Genomic DNA, 22489 nt, shown 5'->3' with positions numbered 1-22489 from the left:
CAATGAAATAGTGACCGGATGATATTTTTCTTTCAGTGATGTTGCTTGAGAGAGAAATATTGACCAGAACACAGGGGAAAACTCTTCTGCTCTTCTTCGAATATGACCATGAAATCTTTTACGTTTTCCTGAGAGGGTAGATGGGGTCTCGGTTTAACATATTAACTGAAAAATGGCACGTCCAACATTGCAGTGCTCCCTCTGTGCCACACTGGTGTGTCAGCGTGATTACGTGCTCAAGGTACTGGACCTAAATAAATGGTCATGGTTAGCTGCACACAGACCTGAGTAGCCTTCCACTCGCTACAGGTTTTGCTAGCAGTTTCCCTTTTGAGTTATTAAGTCGGCTGAGAGCACGTCCCTTCACCACATGATGGCGTCAGATTCCATTTTGTTTTTCTCAGAAGTGAAGCCTGTGTTTGTGCATTGTGCTGTTTGATGCTGGGTCAATTGTTAATTTTAAATCTTTGATTGAGAAAACTTATGGTTAACAGAAATCCAAGGGATATGGAGCAAAGGTGGGCATATGGAGCTTGGTCACAAATCAGCCATGATCCCATTAAATGGCAGAACAGGCCCCTATGTTTTGTTACTGTCGATAATGCGTTTTGACTCTATTTATGATTTAGCTGTATAGGGAAAGTGTCCATAAGTATATAAGTTTATGTAGCCAAAAAGTGGTGGAGGGTGGGGGAGCACAGAGAGAGAGAGTAACGCATATAGGGATATGATACTTTTACAGGTGCGGCATGTTTGGATTGTGCAGGCAAAGGCAATTTAAATTACAAATTTGTGCATTTTTAATTTGTGCTGCTCTTTTTAATTTGCAGGCCATTCATGTGGAGACCGATCCCCAGACCATCAGCGCCTATGTCATTTATTTGTCACAACATGCACCAGTAGAGGAGCAGGCTCAGCACAATGATCTTGCTTTGGTAAGAACAATATAAGCAGATTTGAACAGGGTGGTGGGGGAGAAGCGAGAGAAAAATAATTAATGTTGGAGCGAGTAGCTGTCTCACTTGCCCAGCTTGTGCAAGAATTTCTTTAAAATTCAATGAGATGTAAGATAGTGAGGAGTCGGCAGCAGCTACACATACTCCAGCACCAGCATCACACTTTTAATGTAAAGAAGATTGGTTTATAAAGTGTTTAAAATGTAGTAACAGGCAATTTGTCTCAGCAGATCCATGGGAGTGTTTATGCTTAACACGAACTTCCTCCCACCCCTCTTCATCTAACCCCATTAACATCTCCTTCTATCCCTTTATAAAAACAGAAAGTGCTGGAAATACTCAGCAGGTCTGGCAGCATCTGTAGAGAGAGAAACAGAGTTAACGTTGCAGGTCTGTGACGTTTCATCAGAATGTTATGAGTGAGTTCCACATTCTAACCACTCTCTGGGTAAAGACGTTTTTCCTGAATTCCCTATTAGATTTATTAGTGACTATCTTATTTTTATGGCCCCACTTTCTGCGCTCGCCCGCAAGTTAAAGCATATTCGCTGTCTGCCCTATCAAACTCATTAAGAATCTTAAAGACCTCTATCAGGTCACCCCTTGGCCCTCTCTTTTCTACAGAAAGGAGCCCTAGCCTGTTCAACTTTTGTGTATTATCTACTGTTAATTTCAATGTTAGTCCACACAGGTCTTGGTTCTTCACCTCGGTTTCCCAATAGTTTGAAACAGTAGCAGTGTAGTTACTGTGTGTGAAAGATGAATAATCCCATCTTGACCTTTAAACACAAAAGATTTGATGACACCTGAAGTCATTAACAGTTTGATTATTTTGTAGAGCTGCTGCGGCAATGAAGCCAACACTGCTGTAATACAACAACTTGCATTTATATAGCGTCTTTAATGTAGTAAGTCATCCCACGGCGCTTCACAGGAACGTTATCAGATAAAGTTTGACAGCGAGCCACGTTAAAAAGTTATTAATGTGCAGGGATGTGGGGAGATGGCGGGGCAGTGGCAGTACATAAATTGCTCCTTAGGAGGGCCAGCACAGACATGATGGGTCAGATGGCCGCCTTCTGTGCTGTAACAATTATATGATTCTATTAGGACGGGTGACCAAAAGCTTGGTCAAAGAGAGGTTTTAAGGAGCATCTTAAAGAAAGAGAGAGTAGTAGAGAGAGGCAGAGAGGTTTAAGGTGGGAATTACAGAGGTTAGGGCCTAGGCAGCTTAAGGCATGGCCACCAATGGTGCAGTGATTAAAATCGGAGATGCTCAAGAGGTCAGAATTGGAGAAACACAGAGACCTTGGTGGGTTTTAGAGCTGGAAGATGTTGGAGATGGGAGCGTTGAGACCATGGTTTGAACATAAGGATAAGAATTTTAAATTCGAGGTGTTGCTGCACCAGGAGCCAATGTAGGGCGCATGGGCTGATGGGTAAATGGAACATCATAGTTTGCAACTCATTAATAAAAACAGAAAATGCTGGAAATACACAGCATGTATGTCAAGTGTCTATATAAAACAGAAAGAACAAGCAAATGGGTTTCTGGTGGAGACCCTTTAACAGTCTGTTGAGTGTAGCTCTTCTTCAGGGATCTGACGGGTTTGTACCAAGAAAGGTTATCAGAGATAGGTGGGAATGTGGAGTAATCAGTTCAGCCATGAACTTATTGAATGGCGGAGCAGGCTTGAGGGGCTGAGTGACCTCCTGCTCCTGCTCCTAATTCGTAAGTTCGTATTAACTGATTATTTTCTTTCAGATGCTGTGTTTCCAACATTCTTACCTCCTCCTTTCAGCTTTCCCGCAATTTGCATATTTTTCCTGCTCGTAACCATCATTCTGTTTTCTCAGGACGTTGCTCGCTTAATTGTCGAACGGTCCACCATCATGACTCACCTCTTCGCCAAGCATGCCTACAGAACGGAGTGCGAGTCCGTGCTCGTGGCGCTGATTGCCATCTTCTCGCGGTATGTGAAGCGGATGCGGAAGACCAAGGAAGACGAGGAGGTGTACAGTTGGGTAAGTCGGTTGCCTTATTGGAAAGGCCAGGCGTGCAGGCTCAATCGCAAGTGGCTGGTGCTGGCAGAGCAGGTTAAGATCAGCAGCTCCAAGGACTGGACTTTTGAACTAGTCTGTGATCCTGTGTTGAGATTTGGTTGCATTCCTGGGCCCCCAACCTGCAGTCCAGGATTTTGCCACATGTTCAGTGTCTGCCACAGTTGTTTCAGTCTCTTTGTAGAAGTTGAATTGGAATTGATTGAAAAATTGCCAAGGAGGACTAGAAATTTGAATGGACAAATCGAATTGGGGAAGAGAGGAACTGGGATTGTTCTCGTTACAGCAGGGAAGGTGAAGAGGAAATTTAATAGAGGTGTTCAAAGTGCATCAGATACTGTTTCCAATGCCAGATAGTTTGGTGACAAGAAGGCACAGATATTGGGTCATTTGCAAAACAGCCATCGGGACAGTTGAGAATTTTTTATGCAGCAAGTTATGAACTAGAGTGCACTGCCTGATAGGTTGGTGGATAATTTTCAAAAGGGCATTGGATAAATATTTGAAAAGGAAAAAAATTGATGGGCTATGGAGAAAGAGCAGTGGAATGAGACTAATTAGATAGCTCAGGGAGCTGGCCCAGACACAGTTTGCTAAATAGCTTTGTTCTCTGCTGTATGATTCTATCGTTTTATAAATTGAGTGGGGCCATATGAGTTACAGTCCAGTGGGTCAGGCTGTGTCAAGGCTTCAAAAATGTTTCCTATAGAATCCTACAGCACAGAAGGAGGCCATTCGGCCCATTGTGCCTGTGTCGGCTCTTTGAAAGAGCTATTCAATTAGTCTCACTCCCCTTCTCTTTTCCCATATACCTGCAAACATTTCCTTTCCTGGATTATCTGGTCATTATCTCATTGCTGTTTATGGGAGCTTGTTTGCAAACTAGCTACCGCGTTTCCTACATTACAGCAGTGCCTAAACTTCAAAAATAGTTCATTTTTAAAATCTGTGTGTCTTGGTTGCTTATTTGTGTGCATGTTTCAGAATATTCTTCCCCAAATGAAATATATACTCTTCCAAGAAGAAGGGGTCTTTTATTGGGCTAATGATATGAGGAGGAATAACTCAGATTTTATCCCCTTTCAATTTACTTAAATTTGCTTAATGTTCAGCCGGTTGCAGGGAATACGTGGTGAACTTGGTTATCATCTTGTTCACCTCTGGAGCTTGGTCTCAAATATAAGCTCAATGAGTTTCTCCTCTCCCTTTACCAGTCGTAAACTGAAGTGATATCAGGAAGTCAGCCCCCATTAGCTCTGAAGGGATGTGAGTCTGCAGTGAAAAATTGGTCACAATTTGACACACATTGTCAATCTCACTCATACAACACAAGAATGGGTGTTGTGGCAAATGGGAATGTCACAGGTGTAGTAAGGGTTGTTTCTGAGGTTGGAGCATATTGTCACAAAGTAGAATGCTGAGCCTAATTTGACCTGAAATGGGTCACAAAAAATGGAGTGTCACCCATTCTGGAACAGTTCTCACCTTGGCGAGTGGAAAGATCCATGGGATGAGCATTTATGGCTCTGTACAATACAGTTTTCAAGTAAGTATATATCCAACTCCTTTTAGAAAGTTACTGTTGACTTGAATATTTTACAACCTTGAATGAAATTGTTTCTAGGAATCCGACTGCTGCTCCAGGGAGAGTGTTTCCTTTTCTAACTGTGCTTTGTGTTTCTGACCCACAGTCTGAGTCCCAGGACCAGGTCTTCCTGCGTTGGACTACCGGGGAGACTGCCACTATGCACATCCTGGTGGTTCATGCCATGGTCATCCTCCTGACGCTTGGACCCCCTCAAGGTATAAACCTAACATGCGTGTGGTAGGGGGGCAGATGGAGTGGTGGGGTGGGGGTGATTGTCTATGAATTACATTTAACCTTCTGTGTTTGAGAAAGTAGGTGGGAAGAGACGCTAGTGAAATTAATTATTACAGTTGTTGCCCGAAGCTCAGTGGTTAGCACGCATGTCACTCAGTCAGAAGGTCTTGCGGTCACTCCATCAGTCAAGCACTCAATACCCAATCTTTCAGAGTAACTCCGGTTCAAGCCCATTCCACCGACCTGAGCACAAAATACAGGCTGACATTCCCAGTGTAGTACTGGGGAAAAAAATGTATTATCTGGTTATTATCTCATTGCAGTTTTTTGGAGCTTGTTGTGTGCAAATTAGCTACCGCGTTTCCTACATTACTGCAGTGAGTGCACTTCAAAAATAGTTCATTTTTAAAATGCGTGTCTTGGTTGCTTATTTGTGTGCATGTTTGGAATGGAAAGTATTCCTTTTCAGAATATTCTTCCACAAATGCAATATATACTCTTCCAAGAAGAAAGGGGTCTTTTATTGGACTAATGATATGAAGAGGAATAACTCAGATTTTATCCCCTTTCAATTTACTTTCCAAATTTGCTTGATGTTCAGGCGGTTGCAGGGAATACGTGGTGAACTTGGTTATCATCTTGTTCACCTCTGGAGCTTGGCTTCAAATATAAGCTAGACGAGTTTCTTCTCTCCCTTTACCAGTCGTAAACTGAAGTGATATCAGGAAGTCAGCCCCCATTAGTTCTGAAGGGATGTGAGTCTGCAGTGGAAAATTGCTCACAATTTGACATAAATTGGCAATCTCGCTCAGACAACACAAGAATGGGTGTTGTGGGAAATGGGAATGCCACAGGTGTAGTAAGGGTCTTTTCTGAGGTTGGAGCAGATTGTCACAAAGTAGAATGCTGAGTCTAATTTGGGTTGACTTGAAATGGGTCACAAAAAATGGAGTGTCACTCATTATGGAACAGTTCTCTCCTTAACGTGTGGAAAGATCCATGTGATGACCATTTATGGCCCTGTACAATACAGTTTTGCATTGCAGTAATATTTCTTTATAGCCTGGCCATTCGCTTGTTTGTGTGGTACACTCATTCGCAGCATTGCAGTTGGGGGAATGTGAATTTAGTGATTGACATTCCCATTGGGTTGCCTGTGCAATATGCTATTCCTGCAGGACCACACAGTCTGCTTAATGTGTATTCCCACCCACCAGTTTAAAATATCCCCTCCTTACACCACCGGCAGACTGTGGCTGCAGTGCTAACCATCTACAAGATACACTGCAGCAACTCACCATGTCTTCTTCAACAGCAAACCCACGACCTTCACCACCTTGAAGGACAAAGGCAACAGGTGCAAGGAGCACCACCATCTACAAGATCCCCTTCTCGTCACACACTCTTCTGACTTGGATGTACATTGACCATTCCTTCATTGTTATTGGGTCAAAATCTTGGAGCTCCTTGCTCAGCAGCATCGTGGGAACACTTTCACGACACTGACTGCAGTGGTTCAAGAAGTAGGCTCACCATGAAATTGTGAAGGCACAGCAAGGGAGGGGAAATAAATGTTGGCCTTGTCAGTGATGCCTACATCCCAAGAATGTATTAGTAAACAACCCTGGCTAAGAAGTTGCGGAATGAGTGCGAGAGCAGACCAGAGTCACTCATTCATTATTTTCTGCTCTGTCCAGGTAGGGGTGGGTGTGTCTCACTGTTGTTGTCTTTATGGTGACACTGCTCCCTAATGCGCATTGGGTGAGGAATGCTATGTAACCTGGAACCTGCATACCATCGCAAGCTGTCTACTCCGATGCGCTTCAACTCCCTGCACCTAGCATTTCAATGGCCCTGTAGGGCCAAATTTGCTTATAGTTTCCTTGGTAGATTTTTTTGACTGCCCTGTGAAAGGGGTGCATTTATTAGTAGTGTTTAATTGCTCTTGAATCATGGCTTGCAGGCGAGAGTGACTTCTACCACCTCCTCGACGTCTGGTTCCCCGAGAGAAAGCCACTCCCTACAGCTTTCCTGGTCGACACCTCGGAAGAAGCTCTACTTCTTCCCGACTGGCTGAAACTCCGGATGATTCGCTCAGAGGTGTCTCGATTGGTGGATGCAGGTAAAAGTATAGTTTTGTTGCTCAAGCAGAAGTGAAGGAACTGGAAACATAGCAGCCCTGTGCTCACTTTGAAGTTTGATACAATATTCTCCAATTTTACAACAAAATGATCTTTATGGGGCTCTTTCCTCCCTGAAATTTGTTTTGATGGGCAGGACACTGGGTAAGTCACCTTTTGAGACTTGGTTTCAAATTCAGTCTCTATCTCTGTTAGGACCCCAATCCCAGCAACCTTATCCCAGCTATTGGCACATCCAAGCTCACATCCTGACTTGAGATGTGTTCATCGAAACCTGGCAAGTGGCCCACAAGACTCTAAGGTAGGCACCACAGAAATGCAAAGGCCTACTTGTGATGTAAAGCGTGGATGCAAGCAGTAAGCTGTACGTGTTTTCTGGCACAAGGTGGTGCTGGAATATCTCCATTGCTGTGGCTGGCTTATGGAGGCACTGAGGAGAATGTCTGAAACTACAACAACTTACATTCATATAGTGCCTCTAGTGTGGTAAAACATCCTAAGGCGCTTCACAGGTGCATTACCGAAGAAAAATTAATATTGAGTCACATAGAGATTTTAGTGCAGGCGAGAGATAAGTGTTGAGTATCTTAAAGGAGGAGAGATAGTTAGAGACAGAAAGGTTCATGGACCTTAGGGCCCAGGTAACTGGAGGCATGGCCACTAGTGGTGGAGCAATGAAAATTTGGGATACGCAAGAGGTCAGAATTGGTGGAGCGTAGCATTCTTGGAGGGTTATGGGACTGGAAAAGGTTAGAGTTTTTAAAAAATTTTTTCATGGTATGTGGGGGTGACTGGCAGGCCAGCATTGGTTGCCCATCCCTAACTTTCCTTGAACTGAGTGGCTTGCTAGGCCATTTCAGAGGGCAGTTAAGAGTCAACCACATTGCTGTAGGTCTGGAGTCACAGGTAGGCCAGACCACGTAAGGCCGGCAGATTTCCTTCCCTAAAGGACATTAGTGAACCAGATGGGTTTTTACCCAGTGATAGGTGAGGCCGTGGAGAGATTTGAGCACGAGGATAAGAACAATGTAGATGTAGAGGTTGGTAGATGTTCAATGACTTCCAAGGCAGTGATTCAATTGAGTGGTTTTGATGACGTTACAAACCACAAGAGTGAAGCTTGAGTATTTTATGGAAGTTGGGACAATGTGAGCTTGAATTATTGTTAAACTCCCTGCTTGATGTTTTGATTTTTATTTAATATCCTTTCTACAAAAGACTACTTTCTCATTAGAGATAGTGAGTTGTTCATCCTCAGGGAGCAGAAGTCAGAAGCCTGTTGTTGTCGGGTACCTTGTCCCTGTTCCCAATTCCCAATTTTCCCGCCAGTGCATCTACAAATCAGCTGTTCCACCGTGGAAGGAGCTACAGCTGAGTCCCATCCCTGACCCCTCCACATACATGTGCTTTCCAGACGGGGTCTTCAGAACAGGCCATTCAGCCCCTCATGATTGGCAGTTTCATTCCAAGTGCAGAGGATCTAAGCTAATTGTAGTACCTCAGTTGTTACCATTGCTGGGATTGGCTAGCTCACAATAAAGATAGAGGATTTAACCTTAGATCTTCCTGGTCTTTATGGCCATTCGACACAAACTAGTGCATCTAGCCGCCAAGCCACTGAATGAGCTGTGACATGTTTACAGTCAATACCTTGCTTTAAAATGATTCTTCTACTCTTCTTTTGGAGTATTGTCCTTTAACGTTGCACCAGTTTACGTGTAGGTATAGCAACATTATCTCCCAGTCATTCTCAATAAAGTTACAGGAACCCAGTCTCAATGATTAATCCCTGGGTCTGAACATCATTGCAAATCAGCAAGATGGAGCAGGCTGGCAGTAACTGATGTCCAATAAAAGCTGAATAAAGCCACTCTCTGAAGTTGATTACTTGTATAATTAGGTGTCCTGGAGTGATTTCAAGCCTTGGCGTTAAGTTGACAGTTCTAATAAACCACTTGAGGTTCATTCGCGGGGTTTATGGTGTCATCTGTACTCTGAATTAAATTACAGCCTTGTAATCCCTGCCAGGTGTTTTTTTTTAATTGTGAAACCTGGGTGATGGGTCTGAGCCCATATTGCAAGACACCACTGACAGTGGAGTGAGTAGGAGAAAAGGCGAGATAAATGAAGCAGTAGGCAGTTAGTGCGACACATTTGTATTTTAAAAACCTTGGCTTGTATGAAAGGCAAGGAAAAATGTAAGATGCTTTTGCTGCGCTGAGGTGGAGAGAAAGACTTGTGTCAGAGCAGGAGCCAATCTGTATCCATTGTTCCATTGTGTATCTTGATGTTTCCTTTTGACTCCAGCAGTCTTACAGGATCAGGAACTGAAGTGGAAACAATTTGCACTTGGCTCTGAATGTATCTGTGTTCTGCAGCTGCAAGGCTGCTGACCCTCAACTCTCATTCCCTTTTCTCTTGCAGCTCTCCAGGATCTGGAGCCTCAGCAGTTGATCCTGTTTGTCCAGTCCTTTGGAATCCCAGTCTCCAGCATGAGTAAACTCCTGCAGTATCTGGACCAGGCGGTGTCCCACGATCCCCAGACACTCGAACAGAATATCATGGACAAAAGTATGTGTTTCAGTAACGAGGAGATGACAACGGCTGTTAATGGGGATTCCCTTATTATCAGTTAATTCCCCCTTCTTTTCCGGGGGCACTGATGTACTTGGGTGGCGGGGAACAGGTAGAGTTCCACAGATGATGTCATCCCACCAAGTAGTCATGGGAGAACTTGGAGAGTGACTATTGGCGGCTATTCGTCTGTAGGAGGGAATCAAGATCAAGAAAGACTTGCATTGATATAGCACTTTTCACAAACTCAGGGCATCCCAAAACACTTTACAGCCAATGGGCTACTTTCAAAGTGTAGTCACTGTTGTAATGTAGTGAAATGCATCAGCCAGTGTGTGCACAGCAAGGTCCCATAAACATCAATGAGATAATGACTAGATAATCTGTTTTAGGGATAAATATTGGCTAGAGTGACATTCTTATTTGAATAACGGCTGTGGGATCTTTTATGCCCAGCTGAGGGGGCAGATGGAGTCTTGGTTTAAAGTATCATCTGAAAGACAGCACCTCTAACAATGCAACACTCCCTCAGTACTACATTGAGAGTGTCAACCTAGATTATGTGCTCAAGTCTCCAGAGTGGGGTATGAACACAGGACCTTTTGACTCAGAGGCAAGAGCGCTACCCACTGAACTACGACCTGATCTTGCCTTTCTAGACAGCTATAAAGGGCATGTGTCCAGTAGGATCCACCTGATAGAGGCTAGGAGAAATAATTCTGGCTGCTTGTGTTATTAATTCACCCTTCTCTCGCACAGAGAGCTTGCAGACATTTGTAGCCCCTCAACTTGCTGAGATCAGGAGATTGCGCTTCAAAAGGTGCTTGTTGTCGTGAGTTGGCTGCTGTTTGCTCTACTTGTGCGTGTACCAGGCCAAAATTAGCAGGGGACTGCATGGGCCCCTCAGTAATCCATCTTGGACCATCTGCTATATCCAGAACAGTCATTGTGATTAAATTAGATGGTGTTACTGAATGGATAGTTGTAATAAGCGGACTACACAGGGGAGTGGATGATTGCAATGCTTCTAATTCAAAATAATGGATGGTAATTAAAAATGAAGGATGAATGATTCAGAAGTGGAAAATTACAAATTTATTGCGGTGTTCTTTATGATACTGGAACATGAATTATATTTTTTTAATTCCCGATTATTTAACATGCTATTATTTCTGGTCTTGCAGTGCTGGTTGTTTGCTTCAGATACCCAAAGGCAATGCTCACTGCTTATCCAGCGTTAAGTGACTTGTGCTTGTTTTATTCATTTATGTATGTTCTAATTTTCAGACTGAGTTTCACACTGGTCTCCTAGTTTCCAAGGGAGCAAATTTTCCAGTGATTATTTCATTTTTGTAGTAGGCAATAGACTTGTGTTAGTCTGGTAATTTCAGAAAATTACAATTATGTTTTTTTTTAAATTAAGCAGATTTTTTTTTTTACAAAACAAAGTACTCTGGATGCTGGAAAAACTCAGCAGGTCTAGCAGCATCTGTAGTGAGAAACAGAGTTAACATTTAAGGTTGATGACCATTCTGATGAAAGATCATCGACCTCAAAAGTTAACTCTGTTTCTCTCTCTCCATAGATGCTGTCAGACCTGCTGGATATTTCCACAATTTTCTGTTTTAATTGCAGCCATTTTTTAATTTGGGCAACATATAATGAAATTCAGATGATGAAGCCTAAGAGCCCACATGTTTCTAGGTTTTGAATCTTTCTCTGCTTGGCAGTGGCAGCAAGTGTATCATCTCAGGGACTTCAGTCTTCAAGGGGAAGGAGGATGAAGGAAATAAGCACTGTGCCACAGCAGTGTCTCCTTATTATAGAATTATGCAGCACAGAAGGCAGCCATTTGGCCCATCGTGCCTGTGCTGGCTCTTTGAAGACCTTTCCCATTCTTTCCTTACAGCCCTGCAAATTTTTCCTTTTCAAGTATATATCCATTGCCTTTTGAAAGTTACTACTGACTCTGCCTCCATCACCCTTTCAGGCAGTGCATTTCAGATGACGATAACTCACTGTATAATAAGATGTCATTTCATCTCATTGCTGGATATTTTTGCCAATTACTGTCAACTTGTGTCAAACTTCCTGATAGCTGTCAGTTTATCCAGTGAGGTACTGACCCCCACAGATCAGGAAATAAGCAGTAGCGCTGAGTTAGCTGATCTCACAGTAGCAAGGGTGCTACATTTGGTTTCATCGCCCTGAGTTAGGGAGGTGTAAATGACTCAGGTTCTCAACTCGTTGCTATTCATAGACCTTTGGATGTATGCATATATGGACACTGGCCAAGGACAGAATATCATCCAGCTGTTGATGCCCTGTGGTTGAATAGCCTCACTGTCGAGGCTCACACATGGATGACCGCTGTTTTGCTGAGGTGTCAGGAAGGAATCTGAAGCCCGTGGAGCAGTATCCTGGTCAGCTGTTGTTCAGTGGGTAGCTCTCTCACCTCCGCGACAGAAGGTTGTGGATTCAAGACCCACTATGGAGACTTGAGCACATAATCTAGGCTGACATTCCAGTGTTGTACTGAGGGAGTTCAGCACTGTCAGAGGTGCTGTTATACAGCTGAGATGTTAAACCAAGGCCCTGCCTAGCCTCTCAGATGGATATAAAAGATCATAGCACTATTTCAACAAAAAGCCGGGGAGTTCTGTCTGGTCTTCTGGCCAAAATTTATCCCTCAACCAACATCACTAAAACAGGATATCTGGTCATTATTTCATTGTTGTTGATGGGAGCTTGCAGTGTGCAAATTGGCTGCTGCATTTGCTACAACATTGGCTGCACTTCAAAAGTACTATACATTTCCTATAAAGCACTTTGGGATGCCCTGAGGTCGTGGAAGGCACTATAGAAATACAAGTCTGCCTTTCTTTAGCTCAGCAAGTAGTCAGTACCTTGGAGAATGGAAGATAAGGAAATTGTCAAGGTGCAGTAGATTGGAAGTTGTCTCGTCAAGTAATATATGCCAAACTTAAAATATCAATCAAGTACCTCGAAGTGCCTTGTTGCGATCTGTACCCAGAATACAGTTCACCAGATATAATGATTTATGTAAAACAGCTTGCCTAGCAGATATTTCTTATGTTTGGTTCCATGAGGGTTGTGCAAACATGTTCTAATTCACTTGTCTTTCTCACTGTAGACTATATGGCTCACCTGGTGGAAGTTCAACATGAGAGGGGAGCGACTGGTGGACGCACCTTTCACACGCTGCTCACCGCCTCCCTGCCTCCAAACAGAGGTACGCCTTGCACGTTGAGTTCTTCCGCATCGTGTTCACTCTCTCTTGCCTGCCAACAGTTTCTATAAGAGGACTCCATCGTCACATCTGAAATCTCCTTGCTTTCTTGCCTCTGCAGTGCTTGTGGTTCCAGGATTAGCTTAATCCTATTTGTGGTACTTCTATTGGATTAAACTTCAGAGGCTTAGTGGCTAGTAACCAGGGGCTCAATGGGCAAAGCTGGTTGTGGGGTGGAGGGAGAGGATCGGTGGAGAGGGAAGGTGTGGGATTGGGGGGTCGGGGTAGGGTAATGTGGGCCTCAGTGGGTAGTGACTGGGGAGCTCGAAGGGCAAGAGCTAGATGTCAACTTTTCACCAGAGTGGCCTGAGTTCATTATCAAATCAGGCTCACTAATCCAGCCATGGGGAGAGCACTTTTCAAAGCATTCTCTCCTTATTTCAATAGGAAAGTTTCTCCTTTCATTTGGAACTGATTTGAAATGATTGTCTTGGCTTATTAATGGCTGCTAAAATGTAGGTTCATTATACTTTATCCCAGAAAATGCAGACCTGAACAGACAGAACTCGAGCCACACGGCACCGCAGTGCCCCATCCGGATTCGAAGGCCGACACAGATTCCTGTTATTGGGGCAGATGAAGACTTGGCTAGGTTGTTCCTTCAGGTACGGTGTAAGAAAATGTTGCCTTCCACATAGTGTGTAATGGTATCACAGAAACCATGATCTCCTGGACTGGTTTCAGTCACCTCAGAGAGTCGGACAGGACATTTCCAGAGTATTTTTTTCCTTTATTGGCCTTGTGTTTTATCCCTCTGGTTTTTTTACGTCTGCCAGGAGATTACATGACTGCCGAGGATAGGATGGGCTAGGAGAAAGGGAGGGAATGTGTCCAGTGACAACGGTCTGGTCGTCATTGGGGTGTGTGACAGGTTTGATGGAACTCTTCTGACGCCCTACGTCATTTTGACAATTTCCAGTTTCCTGGTCCCAACCGCCGCCTCTTCACTATGGACGTCCAATCGCTCTACACCTCCATCCCCCACCAGGATGGTTTGAGGGCTCTCCGCTTCTTCCTGGAACAGAGGCCCAACCAGTCCCCATCCACCACCACCCTCCTCCGCCTGGCTGAACTTGTTCTCACATTGAACAACTTCTCCTTCAACTCCATGCACTTCCTTCAAGTAAAAGGTGTCGCTATGGGTACCCGCATGGGTCCTAGTTATGCCTGTCTTTTTGTGGGATATGTCGAGCATTCATTGTTCCAGTCCTACTCAGGCCCCCTCCCCCAACTCTTTTTCCGGTACATTGATGACTGTATCGGTGCCGTTTCCTGCTCCCACCCCGAACTGGAAAACTTTATCAACTTTGCTTCCAATTTCCACCCTTCTCTCACCTTTACATGGTCCATCTCTGACACTTCCCTTCCCTTCCTCGACTTCTCTGTCTCCATCTCTGGGGATAGGTTGTCTACTAATATCCATTATAAGCCCACCGACTCCCACAGCTATTTCGACTACACTTCTTCACACCCTACCTCCTGTAAGGACTCCATTCCATTCTCCCAGTTTCTCCGTCTCCGACGCATCTGCTCTGATGATGCTACCTTCCATGGCGGTGCTACTGATACGACCTCCTTTTTCCTCAACCGAGGATTTCCCCCCACTGTGGTTGACAGGGCCCTCAACCGTGTCCGACCCATTTCCCGCACCTCTACCCTCACCCCTTCCCCTCCCTCCCAGAACCGACAGGGTTCCCCTTGTCCTCACTTTTCACCCCACCAGCCTCCATATCCAAAGGATCATCCTCCGCCATTTCCACCACCTCCAGCGTGATGCCATTACCAGTCGCATCGTCCCCTCCCTTCCCCTGTCAGCATTCCGAAAGGATCGTTCCCTCCGCGACACCCTGGTCTACTCCTCCATTACCCCCACCACCTCGTCCCCGTCCCAGGGCACCTTCCCCTGCAATCACAGGAGGTGTAATACCTGCCCATTTACCTCCTCTCTCCTCACTATCCCAGGCCCCAAACACTCCTTTCAGGTGAAGCAGCGATTTACTTGTACTTCTTTCAATGTAGTATACTGTATTCGCTGCTCACAGTGTGGTCTCCTCTACATTGGGGAGACTAAGCGCAGACTAAGCGGAACATCTCCGCTCAGTCCGCAAGCAGGACCCTGAGCTTCCGGTTGCTTGCCATTTCAACACTCCCTACTGCTCTCATGCTCACATCTCTGTCCTGGGATTGCTGCAGTGTTCCAGTGAACATCAACGCAAGTTCGAGGAACAGCATCTCATTTACCGATTAGGCACACTACAGCCTGCCGGACTGAACATTGAGTTCAATAATTTCAGAGCATGACAGCCCCCCATTTTACTTTCATTTTTAGTTATTTTTTCTTCCTTTTTTTTTTAACATTCTTTTTTACATTTTTTACAATTTTTTTTTTGCATTTATTTCATTTCATCTTTGTTTGTTCAGTTTGCTTACCCACTGTTTTTTTTTTCAGGTTTGCAGTTGCTGCTGTTCAATATTCAGTGTATTTACACCTAATCTGTACTAATGCTTTGTCTTTCAACACACCATTAACATATTGTTTGCCTTTGCTCCGTGACCTTTTGGTCAGCTATGTGGCCTGGTCCAATCTAGATCTCCTTTGTTATCTCTTGCCCCACCCCCACCTCACTTGCTTACAACCTGTGACTTTTCTAATATTTGTCAGTTCTGATGAAGGGTCACTGACCCGAAACGTTAACTCTGCTTCTCTTTCCACAGATGCTGCCAGATCTGCTGAGTGATTCCAGCATTTCTTGTTTTTATTTCAGATTTCCAGCATCCGCAGTATTTTGCTTTTATTATATTGATGGAACAGTTGATCTTTTCCTGCCCGTGAAATATCATAACGATGATGATCTTCCTTTCAGCTTTTCCCCATGAACCCTGACCCAAGGTGGAAGAGCTCAAATGTGCGCTCAATCTCTCTGATGCTGCAGCACGCTCTGGCCCAGGAGCTGAGCAGAGTCCACCAGGGAAAGGCAGAGGACACAGGAATCGCCATCCAACTTCTTCAAGCTATCTCCGCGCTGCTGAACTCGCCGCATGGCGGGGCCTTTGTGTTGTCCATGCACAGGAATTACGTCATCTCCTGCCCCTTAATGAGGCTACTCTATCAGTATCAGGTACTGTTGTATGCAGGCACTTGATATGTTTGCAGCAGACTGTGGGACTGTGCATGAAGACGTGTAACTATGTGTATAACTATGTGTACAAGTCAGGAGTGTGATGGAATACTCTCCACTTGCCTGGATGGGTGCAGCTCCAACACCACTCAAGAAGCTCGACACCATCCAGGACAAAGCAGCCCGCTTGATTGGCACACCATCCACAAACATTCACTCCCTCCACCACCGATGCACAGTGGCAGCAGTGTGTACCATCTACAAGATGCACTGCAGCAACGCACCAAGGCTCCTTAGACAGCACTTTCCAAACCCACAACCTTTACCACCTCGAAGGACAAGAGCAGCAGATGCATGGGAACACCACCACCTGCAAATTCCTATCCAAGTCACACACCATCCTGACTTGGAACTATATCGCTGTTCCTTCGCTGTCGCTGGGTCAAAATCCTGGAACTCCCTTCCTAACAGCACTGTGGGTGTACCTACCTCACATGGACTGCAGCGGTTCAGGAAGGCAGCTCACCACCACCTTCTCAAGGGCAATTAGGGATGGGCAATAAATGCTGGCATAGCCAGTGACGCCCACATCCGATAAAACGAATTTAAAAAAAGAAGTTGAGTATTTATTCATATTACCACATTGGTGTGTGAGGGTGATAATCACTTTTTTTTGTTTGGCGTGAGTATAACCTACATTGGCTCCTGGTCTGGCAACACCTCATCTAAAATTCTCATCCTTATGTTCAAATCCCTCCATGGCCTTACCCCTCACTATCTCTGTAACCCCCTCCAGCCCTTTTAGTATCAGTTAATTCTGCCCCCCACTGCCCCACTTCCTTTTTTCCACCCCCCAGCAGAACTTCGTGGTCAGTGCAGGCTGAGGAGGTCAGTCATCTTTTTTCACCAATAGACTGTGGGGAACCACTCCTCCTAATCTTAGTAGTGATGGGCAGCTTGGGGTTGTAAACTGAGTTTTGTCTGTTTTGCAGTAGGAAATTATGTCATCCCCAGGAGATGGTGAAGCCTTCAGTAGATTAGATAGTAAACTAGAAGTTCTGTCATTCTACACAACTGAATTCTGTTGAGTCTAAAGCACAGAGTCTTGGCATATAGTATTTTATTTTTTTTAAATTTAGAAATACAGCACTGAAACAGGCCCTTTGGCCCACCGAGTCTGTGCCGACCAACAACCACCCATTTATACTAACCCTACAGTAATCCCATATTCCCTACCACCTACCTACACTAGGGGCAATTTACAGTGGCCAATTTACCTATCACCTGCACGTCTTTGGCTGTGGGAGGAAACCGGTGAAAACCCACGCGGTCACAGGGAGAACTTGCAAACTCCACACAGGCAGTACCCAGAATTGAACCCGGGTCCTTGGAGCTGTGAGGCTGCGGTGCTAACCACTGCGCCACCCCTGTGCAGTGATATGTAAACGTGCTGCTGCATAGGCCAGCATGGATAGCTTGGTTCCAGAGAACGTTTCTCCTCCCCCGGCCTCTCTCTAGTTCTTTCTCCTCAGTCCTTTGTTAGCCGTTGACTCACCCTGGGGTACATTCCTTGTGAGCACCACTGGTCCTCTAAGGTAGCTTACTCACGCAGCCATCCTCTGTGCGTCAGCCTGGGCAGTGAGTGCAGACTGGCTACTGAAACTTGGGAGCAGTACGGAAGAACTCAATGCTGCAATTGCCAGAGTCCACCTCTGTGTGCTTTCCAATACGAGTCAGTTGAGATGGGCAGTGCCACTGGATTTGCCAATCTGGACTCTGTCTCGGTCTCCTTTTGGACCAAACGATGTGTGTCTTAATGCAAATAAATTTGTGTGCTCATATATTTTGCAAACACTGATGGCTCATTTTCTCCGGTTCACAGAGAAGCATGCCGCAGGACACTGCCACTGTTTCCCTATTCTACAAAGTGGTGATGCAGATGCGGACATGGTTGGAGAATCCAGCAGTGGAGGAGGGTCCACTTCGAGCGCTACTGAAATCCCTAGCCGCTCAGTGCTCGCTGAAGCACAGGATGGGTGACGGTACTGTATCATCTCCATGTGGCTAATATACAATTTAACACCTTTTAAAACTCAAACTTGTCTTCAACTTACCACTACTTAATTTGCCTTACTTGTCTTCAACCCTGGCCTCTTGATCATGTTTCTCAATAGTAAGAACATAGAAGGAAAGAACTTGCATTTAAATAGGGGTGTTATGGCCGCAGGACATCCCAAAGCACTTTACAGGCAATGAAGTACTTTTATTTAAGTGTAGTCATGTAGGAAATGCAGCAGCCAATTTGCATAGTGTTTTAGTGATGCTGTTTGATGGATAAATATTGGTCTGGACACCAGGGAAAATTCCCCTGCTCCTCTTTGAATACTGCTATGGGACCTTTTATATCCACTTGAGAGGGTAGACGAGGCCTTGGTTTAATGTCTCAGCCAAAAGACAGCACCTCTAACAATGCAGTACTCCCTCAGTGCAGGCACTGGAGTATCAAACTGGATTTTATGCTATGTCTTTGGAGTGGAACTTGAACAGATGACCTGCGGAATCGGAGGCTGAAGTGCTACCATTGCGTTCGGACTGACTTGTTCACAGAAGTTATTCAGTCTGGAAGCTGTGTTCTAATTCTGGGATGCACACCTGCGCTGATGCTGCACCAGCTGTGTCAGCGATTTCCTCCACGCTGCACAGCACCTAGTCTTATCTGGGTCTCTGTGGCTGATCAGGTTTCGTGCTCCCCTTTCTGGAAAAAGGGAATGTTAAAAGGAAGGGTTGCCCTCACCTGTCTCCTGGCAACCAATTTCAGAGCAGCATTAGAGGCAGGCTTGAGAGGAGAATGCTCACCTGCACTCCTTGTAACTGATACGTGGAGTGACCCAGATCATTGAAGCGGACAGGAATGCCGTAATAAGAGGGAATTTCACCTTTTTTTTCCATCCCAGGAGAATTTAAAAAAATAATCAGCTTCTTTACAGCCCACTCTCTGTAAACAACCAGCTGGGGACTGCCAGCTAATTCCACTTTCTGTCAGCCTCGTACACACAATGGCACAACAATTAGTAAAACTGAATGGGAAATTTGCCAATTAACGACGCTGGCCACTGACTGCGGCTTCCCCAGGTCCTGGTGGGTCAGTTGCTGCACTCATGTGGCACTGCTTTTACACAGCGCTTGGACCCCTCCTTTACAATTAATTGGGCTCAAAATAGTACCTGCTGATATCTGTCCCTTTCTGATCTCGGTGAATCCAGTTGCCAACAGACCAGTGTGCTTGTTCAGTCTTTTAGTCTCGAGAATTTTAAATCAGATAACAAGGATTGTGTTTTTATAAATACCAACCCCTCTTCTCCGACCCTTCCTCAAGCTGGGTGGCGCAGTGGTTAGCACCGCAGCCTCACAGCTCCAGCAACCCAGGTTCAATTCTGGGTACTGCCTGTGTGGAGTTTGCAAGTTCTCCCTGTGTCTGCATGGGTTTCTTCCGGGTGCTCCGGTTTCCTCCCACATGCCAAAAGACTTGCAGGTTGATAGGTTAATTGGCCATTATAAATTGCCCCTAGTATAGGTAGGTGGTAGGGAAATATAGGGACAGGTGGGGATGTGGTAGGAATATGGAATTAGTGTATGATTAGTATAAATGGGTGGTTGATGGTCGGCACAGACTTGGTGGGCCAAAGGGCCTGTTTCAGTGCTGTATCTCTAAACTAAACTAAAACTAAACTAGGCTTGGCTCATGCTGGTGTAATGTTAGCAGCGCTGTAGTCCATGTCTATGTAAAAGACTTTCATCTATATAGTGCCTTTCACAACCTCGAGGTACCCCAAAGTGCTTTCCAGCCAGTTAAGTACTTCTGAAGCTGTCATCACTGTTGTAATGCAGGAAACATGACAGTCAATCTTCACACAGCAAGATCTCACAAAGAGCAATGTGATAATGACCAGATAATCTGTTTTAGGTCTGGCTCGAGGGCGAGCTATTGGCCAGGACACTAGGTAGAATTGCCCCGTTCTTTGAAATATTGACATGGGATCGTTTACATTCACCTGAGAGGGCAGATGGGAGATTGGACCTCAGTTTAATGTCTCATTCTAATAATGGCACGTCCAACAGTGTGACACTCCCTTGGTACTGCACTCGGAGCCTTAGCCTAGATTATGTGCTCCAGTTTCTGGACTGAGTCGTGAACCCACAACTTTTTGACTTGAAGACGAGAGTGCTACACTCTGAGCTATGGCTGTCAGAAATGAATGTTCTAAATGCAAGAGTCAGAACACTTACTAATTTATTAAGTATTAAATGAACTTTCTCACAGGCAATACCCCCAAAACGCCTAGTTGCAGAAGATCACATGTTAAAGTTGTTGCGCTCAACTGACTAAATCATCTTCTTGCGTTAGAATTTTGCCCCTTTTTATATCTTTCAAGCTGCATTACATTCTATAACCTTTGTACACTTTGCACCAGACCGTCCAGTCTGTGTCAAGATTGTTCAGGCTCTCTAAACATCTTTCATCAGCGGTTCCAACAGGCGCTGCTGGTGTCTAGGTTAAGCAAAGCATAGAGGGTGTGCCTATCATGGCTACACTGTAGATAGATCAGTATGTGACAATGCATGAACTGTCAGAAAGTTCAGATCTACATGTAATCATTGTGTTGTTAACGTTGAGACCAGGTTGTTTGTGACCTCCGTGAAGACTGTCAGCAAAGTTCTGTAGGTTTACAACCTTAAGGACATGATGTAAAATGGGTCTCCTGCTTACCAAGTTGGTTCCTCACTTGCTCTCGATCCTTCAAGGCAAGTGTATAGTTCCACAAGCTCAGGTGTAACTTCACTTGACGTTCTGTCACAAGTTCTTACCTAGCAGGAGTTAATGGGTAAATGGCCAGGAGTTGGAACAGTGGTTGATCTCTCTCTCTCTTTTTCCTCCTCCTCCTCCTCCTCCTCCCAAGCTGAAGAGCATTGAGGCCAGTTGTAGCAGCCCTTTGCTACCCCAGCTGTGATCAATTAACTCCAAACAGGCCAGGAAATGCACCTGAAGCTGTCTGGCCCATGTGGTTCAGAGCTGCACCAGGTGGTGTTTTAGACCCAATAAACCAACTGGACAGTTTATCATAAGGCGTGAGTAATGGAATCTAGAGCTATTTGTAAAGTTCACATGATACCTTGCCAGAAGAACAAATCTGGAGTGATTTCAAATTGACATGATCCTTCAGATTGTTATTTCAAAAAGCATCCCTGGGATGTCTTAGTATTTGAAACCTAAACATGTGCGACTTTGTTTTGTAGCCAGTGTCTTTTTGTGCCCCTCAGTGCAATTGCTGGGTCACTGATCTGCGATGACATTTATATTGAATGATTTAAAATCACAGTGTCATTGTATTAAGTTTGTGGGGCCTTATTCCCAACCAATAGGTGAGATTACATAAAACGTACAGCACAGAAACAGGCTGTTCGGCCTAACTGATCTATGGCGATGTTTATGCTCCGCACAAGCCACCTCCCACCCTACTGCATTTCACCCTATCTGGCAAATCTCAAGGTTATGCATATGGTACAAGCCCAGCCTAAGCGAGGGTTTGGCTGATTGCATCAACACGGGTAAAGCGCTCTCTGGACCACAGCTTGCAACTCCCTCTTGTTACTTCTGGTGTTATTGTTGTGTTATGGCTCAGAATAGATTAATGGGATTATCTTTCCACAGTAAGAGCTGGCTTCCGGCACCTGGCGGAACAACTGACCTATCAGCAGGACCAGGAGCTGATCGATACGGCGGTGCAGGGAATAATATCAGCTCTGAAGGCTGGAGAGAAGTGCAATGTAGAGCCAGAGTTAAAGGGAAGAGGTAGGAATTATATAAATGCATGTCAAACACATCATACTCAGTTCCGAATTAATAACTGGAAATAAGGTTCTGGGTGAATAGCAGCTAAATTAAAAAGTAAGAACTGATGATGTGTGTTGCCTAGTATAGAACAGGAGAGTCCCAGTTGGGTCCTGGTCTGTGCTGAGTTAACTGGTTTCAAGAAACGTCTTGCATTTATGTAGCACCTTTCAGCCAATTAAGTACTTTTTGAAGAGCAGTCAGTTGTAATGTAGGCAGTGTGTCAGCCAATTTGCACACAACAAGGTCCCATAAACAGCAATGTGATAATGACCAGATCATCTGTTTTAATGATTTTGGTTGAGGGGCAAACATTAGCCCCAGCCCACTAGGGAGAATTCTCAGCTCTTCTTTGAAATATTGCTGTGGGACCTTCATCATTTTTGTGAACAAAGGAATGGCTTGCGAGGCCACTTCAGAATTGATCAGTTTGGTGTGGGTCTGGAGTTAAAAAAAGACCAAACCAGGTAAGGATGGCATGTTTCCTTCCCTAAAGGACATTGGTGAGCCAGTTGGATTATTACAGCAATCCAACAGCTTCGCAATCACTTTTTACAATATCTTCATTTTTTTTATTTCTAGATATTTTAAAACTGAATTCAGATTCTCAAACTGT

The 22489-nt window shown here is 44.8% G+C and overlaps 1 protein-coding gene across 2 annotated transcripts in view; it reads left to right on the top strand.

Annotated features, from left to right (window-relative positions):
* Nucleotides 1–22489, top strand: part of ints1 (integrator complex subunit 1) — a 111925-nt gene that overhangs the window by 46110 nt on the left and 43326 nt on the right. For both annotated transcript variants that reach the window (XM_068055879.1, XM_068055880.1), the window contains exons 24-33: nt 831–935; nt 2814–2981; nt 4709–4820; nt 6803–6961; nt 9405–9551; nt 12709–12807; nt 13345–13469; nt 15729–15983; nt 17866–18025; nt 21694–21834. In XM_068055879.1, coding sequence (XP_067911980.1) covers nt 831–935; nt 2814–2981; nt 4709–4820; nt 6803–6961; nt 9405–9551; nt 12709–12807; nt 13345–13469; nt 15729–15983; nt 17866–18025; nt 21694–21834 — 1471 coding nt within the window. The remainder of the gene's footprint in view (nt 1–830; nt 936–2813; nt 2982–4708; nt 4821–6802; nt 6962–9404; nt 9552–12708; nt 12808–13344; nt 13470–15728; nt 15984–17865; nt 18026–21693; nt 21835–22489) is intronic.

The sequence above is a fragment of the Heterodontus francisci genome, chromosome 24, assembly GCF_036365525.1.
Source record: "Heterodontus francisci isolate sHetFra1 chromosome 24, sHetFra1.hap1, whole genome shotgun sequence".
NCBI lineage: Eukaryota > Metazoa > Chordata > Chondrichthyes > Heterodontiformes > Heterodontidae > Heterodontus > Heterodontus francisci.
This window is presented reverse-complemented; position numbering and strand designations above follow the sequence as displayed.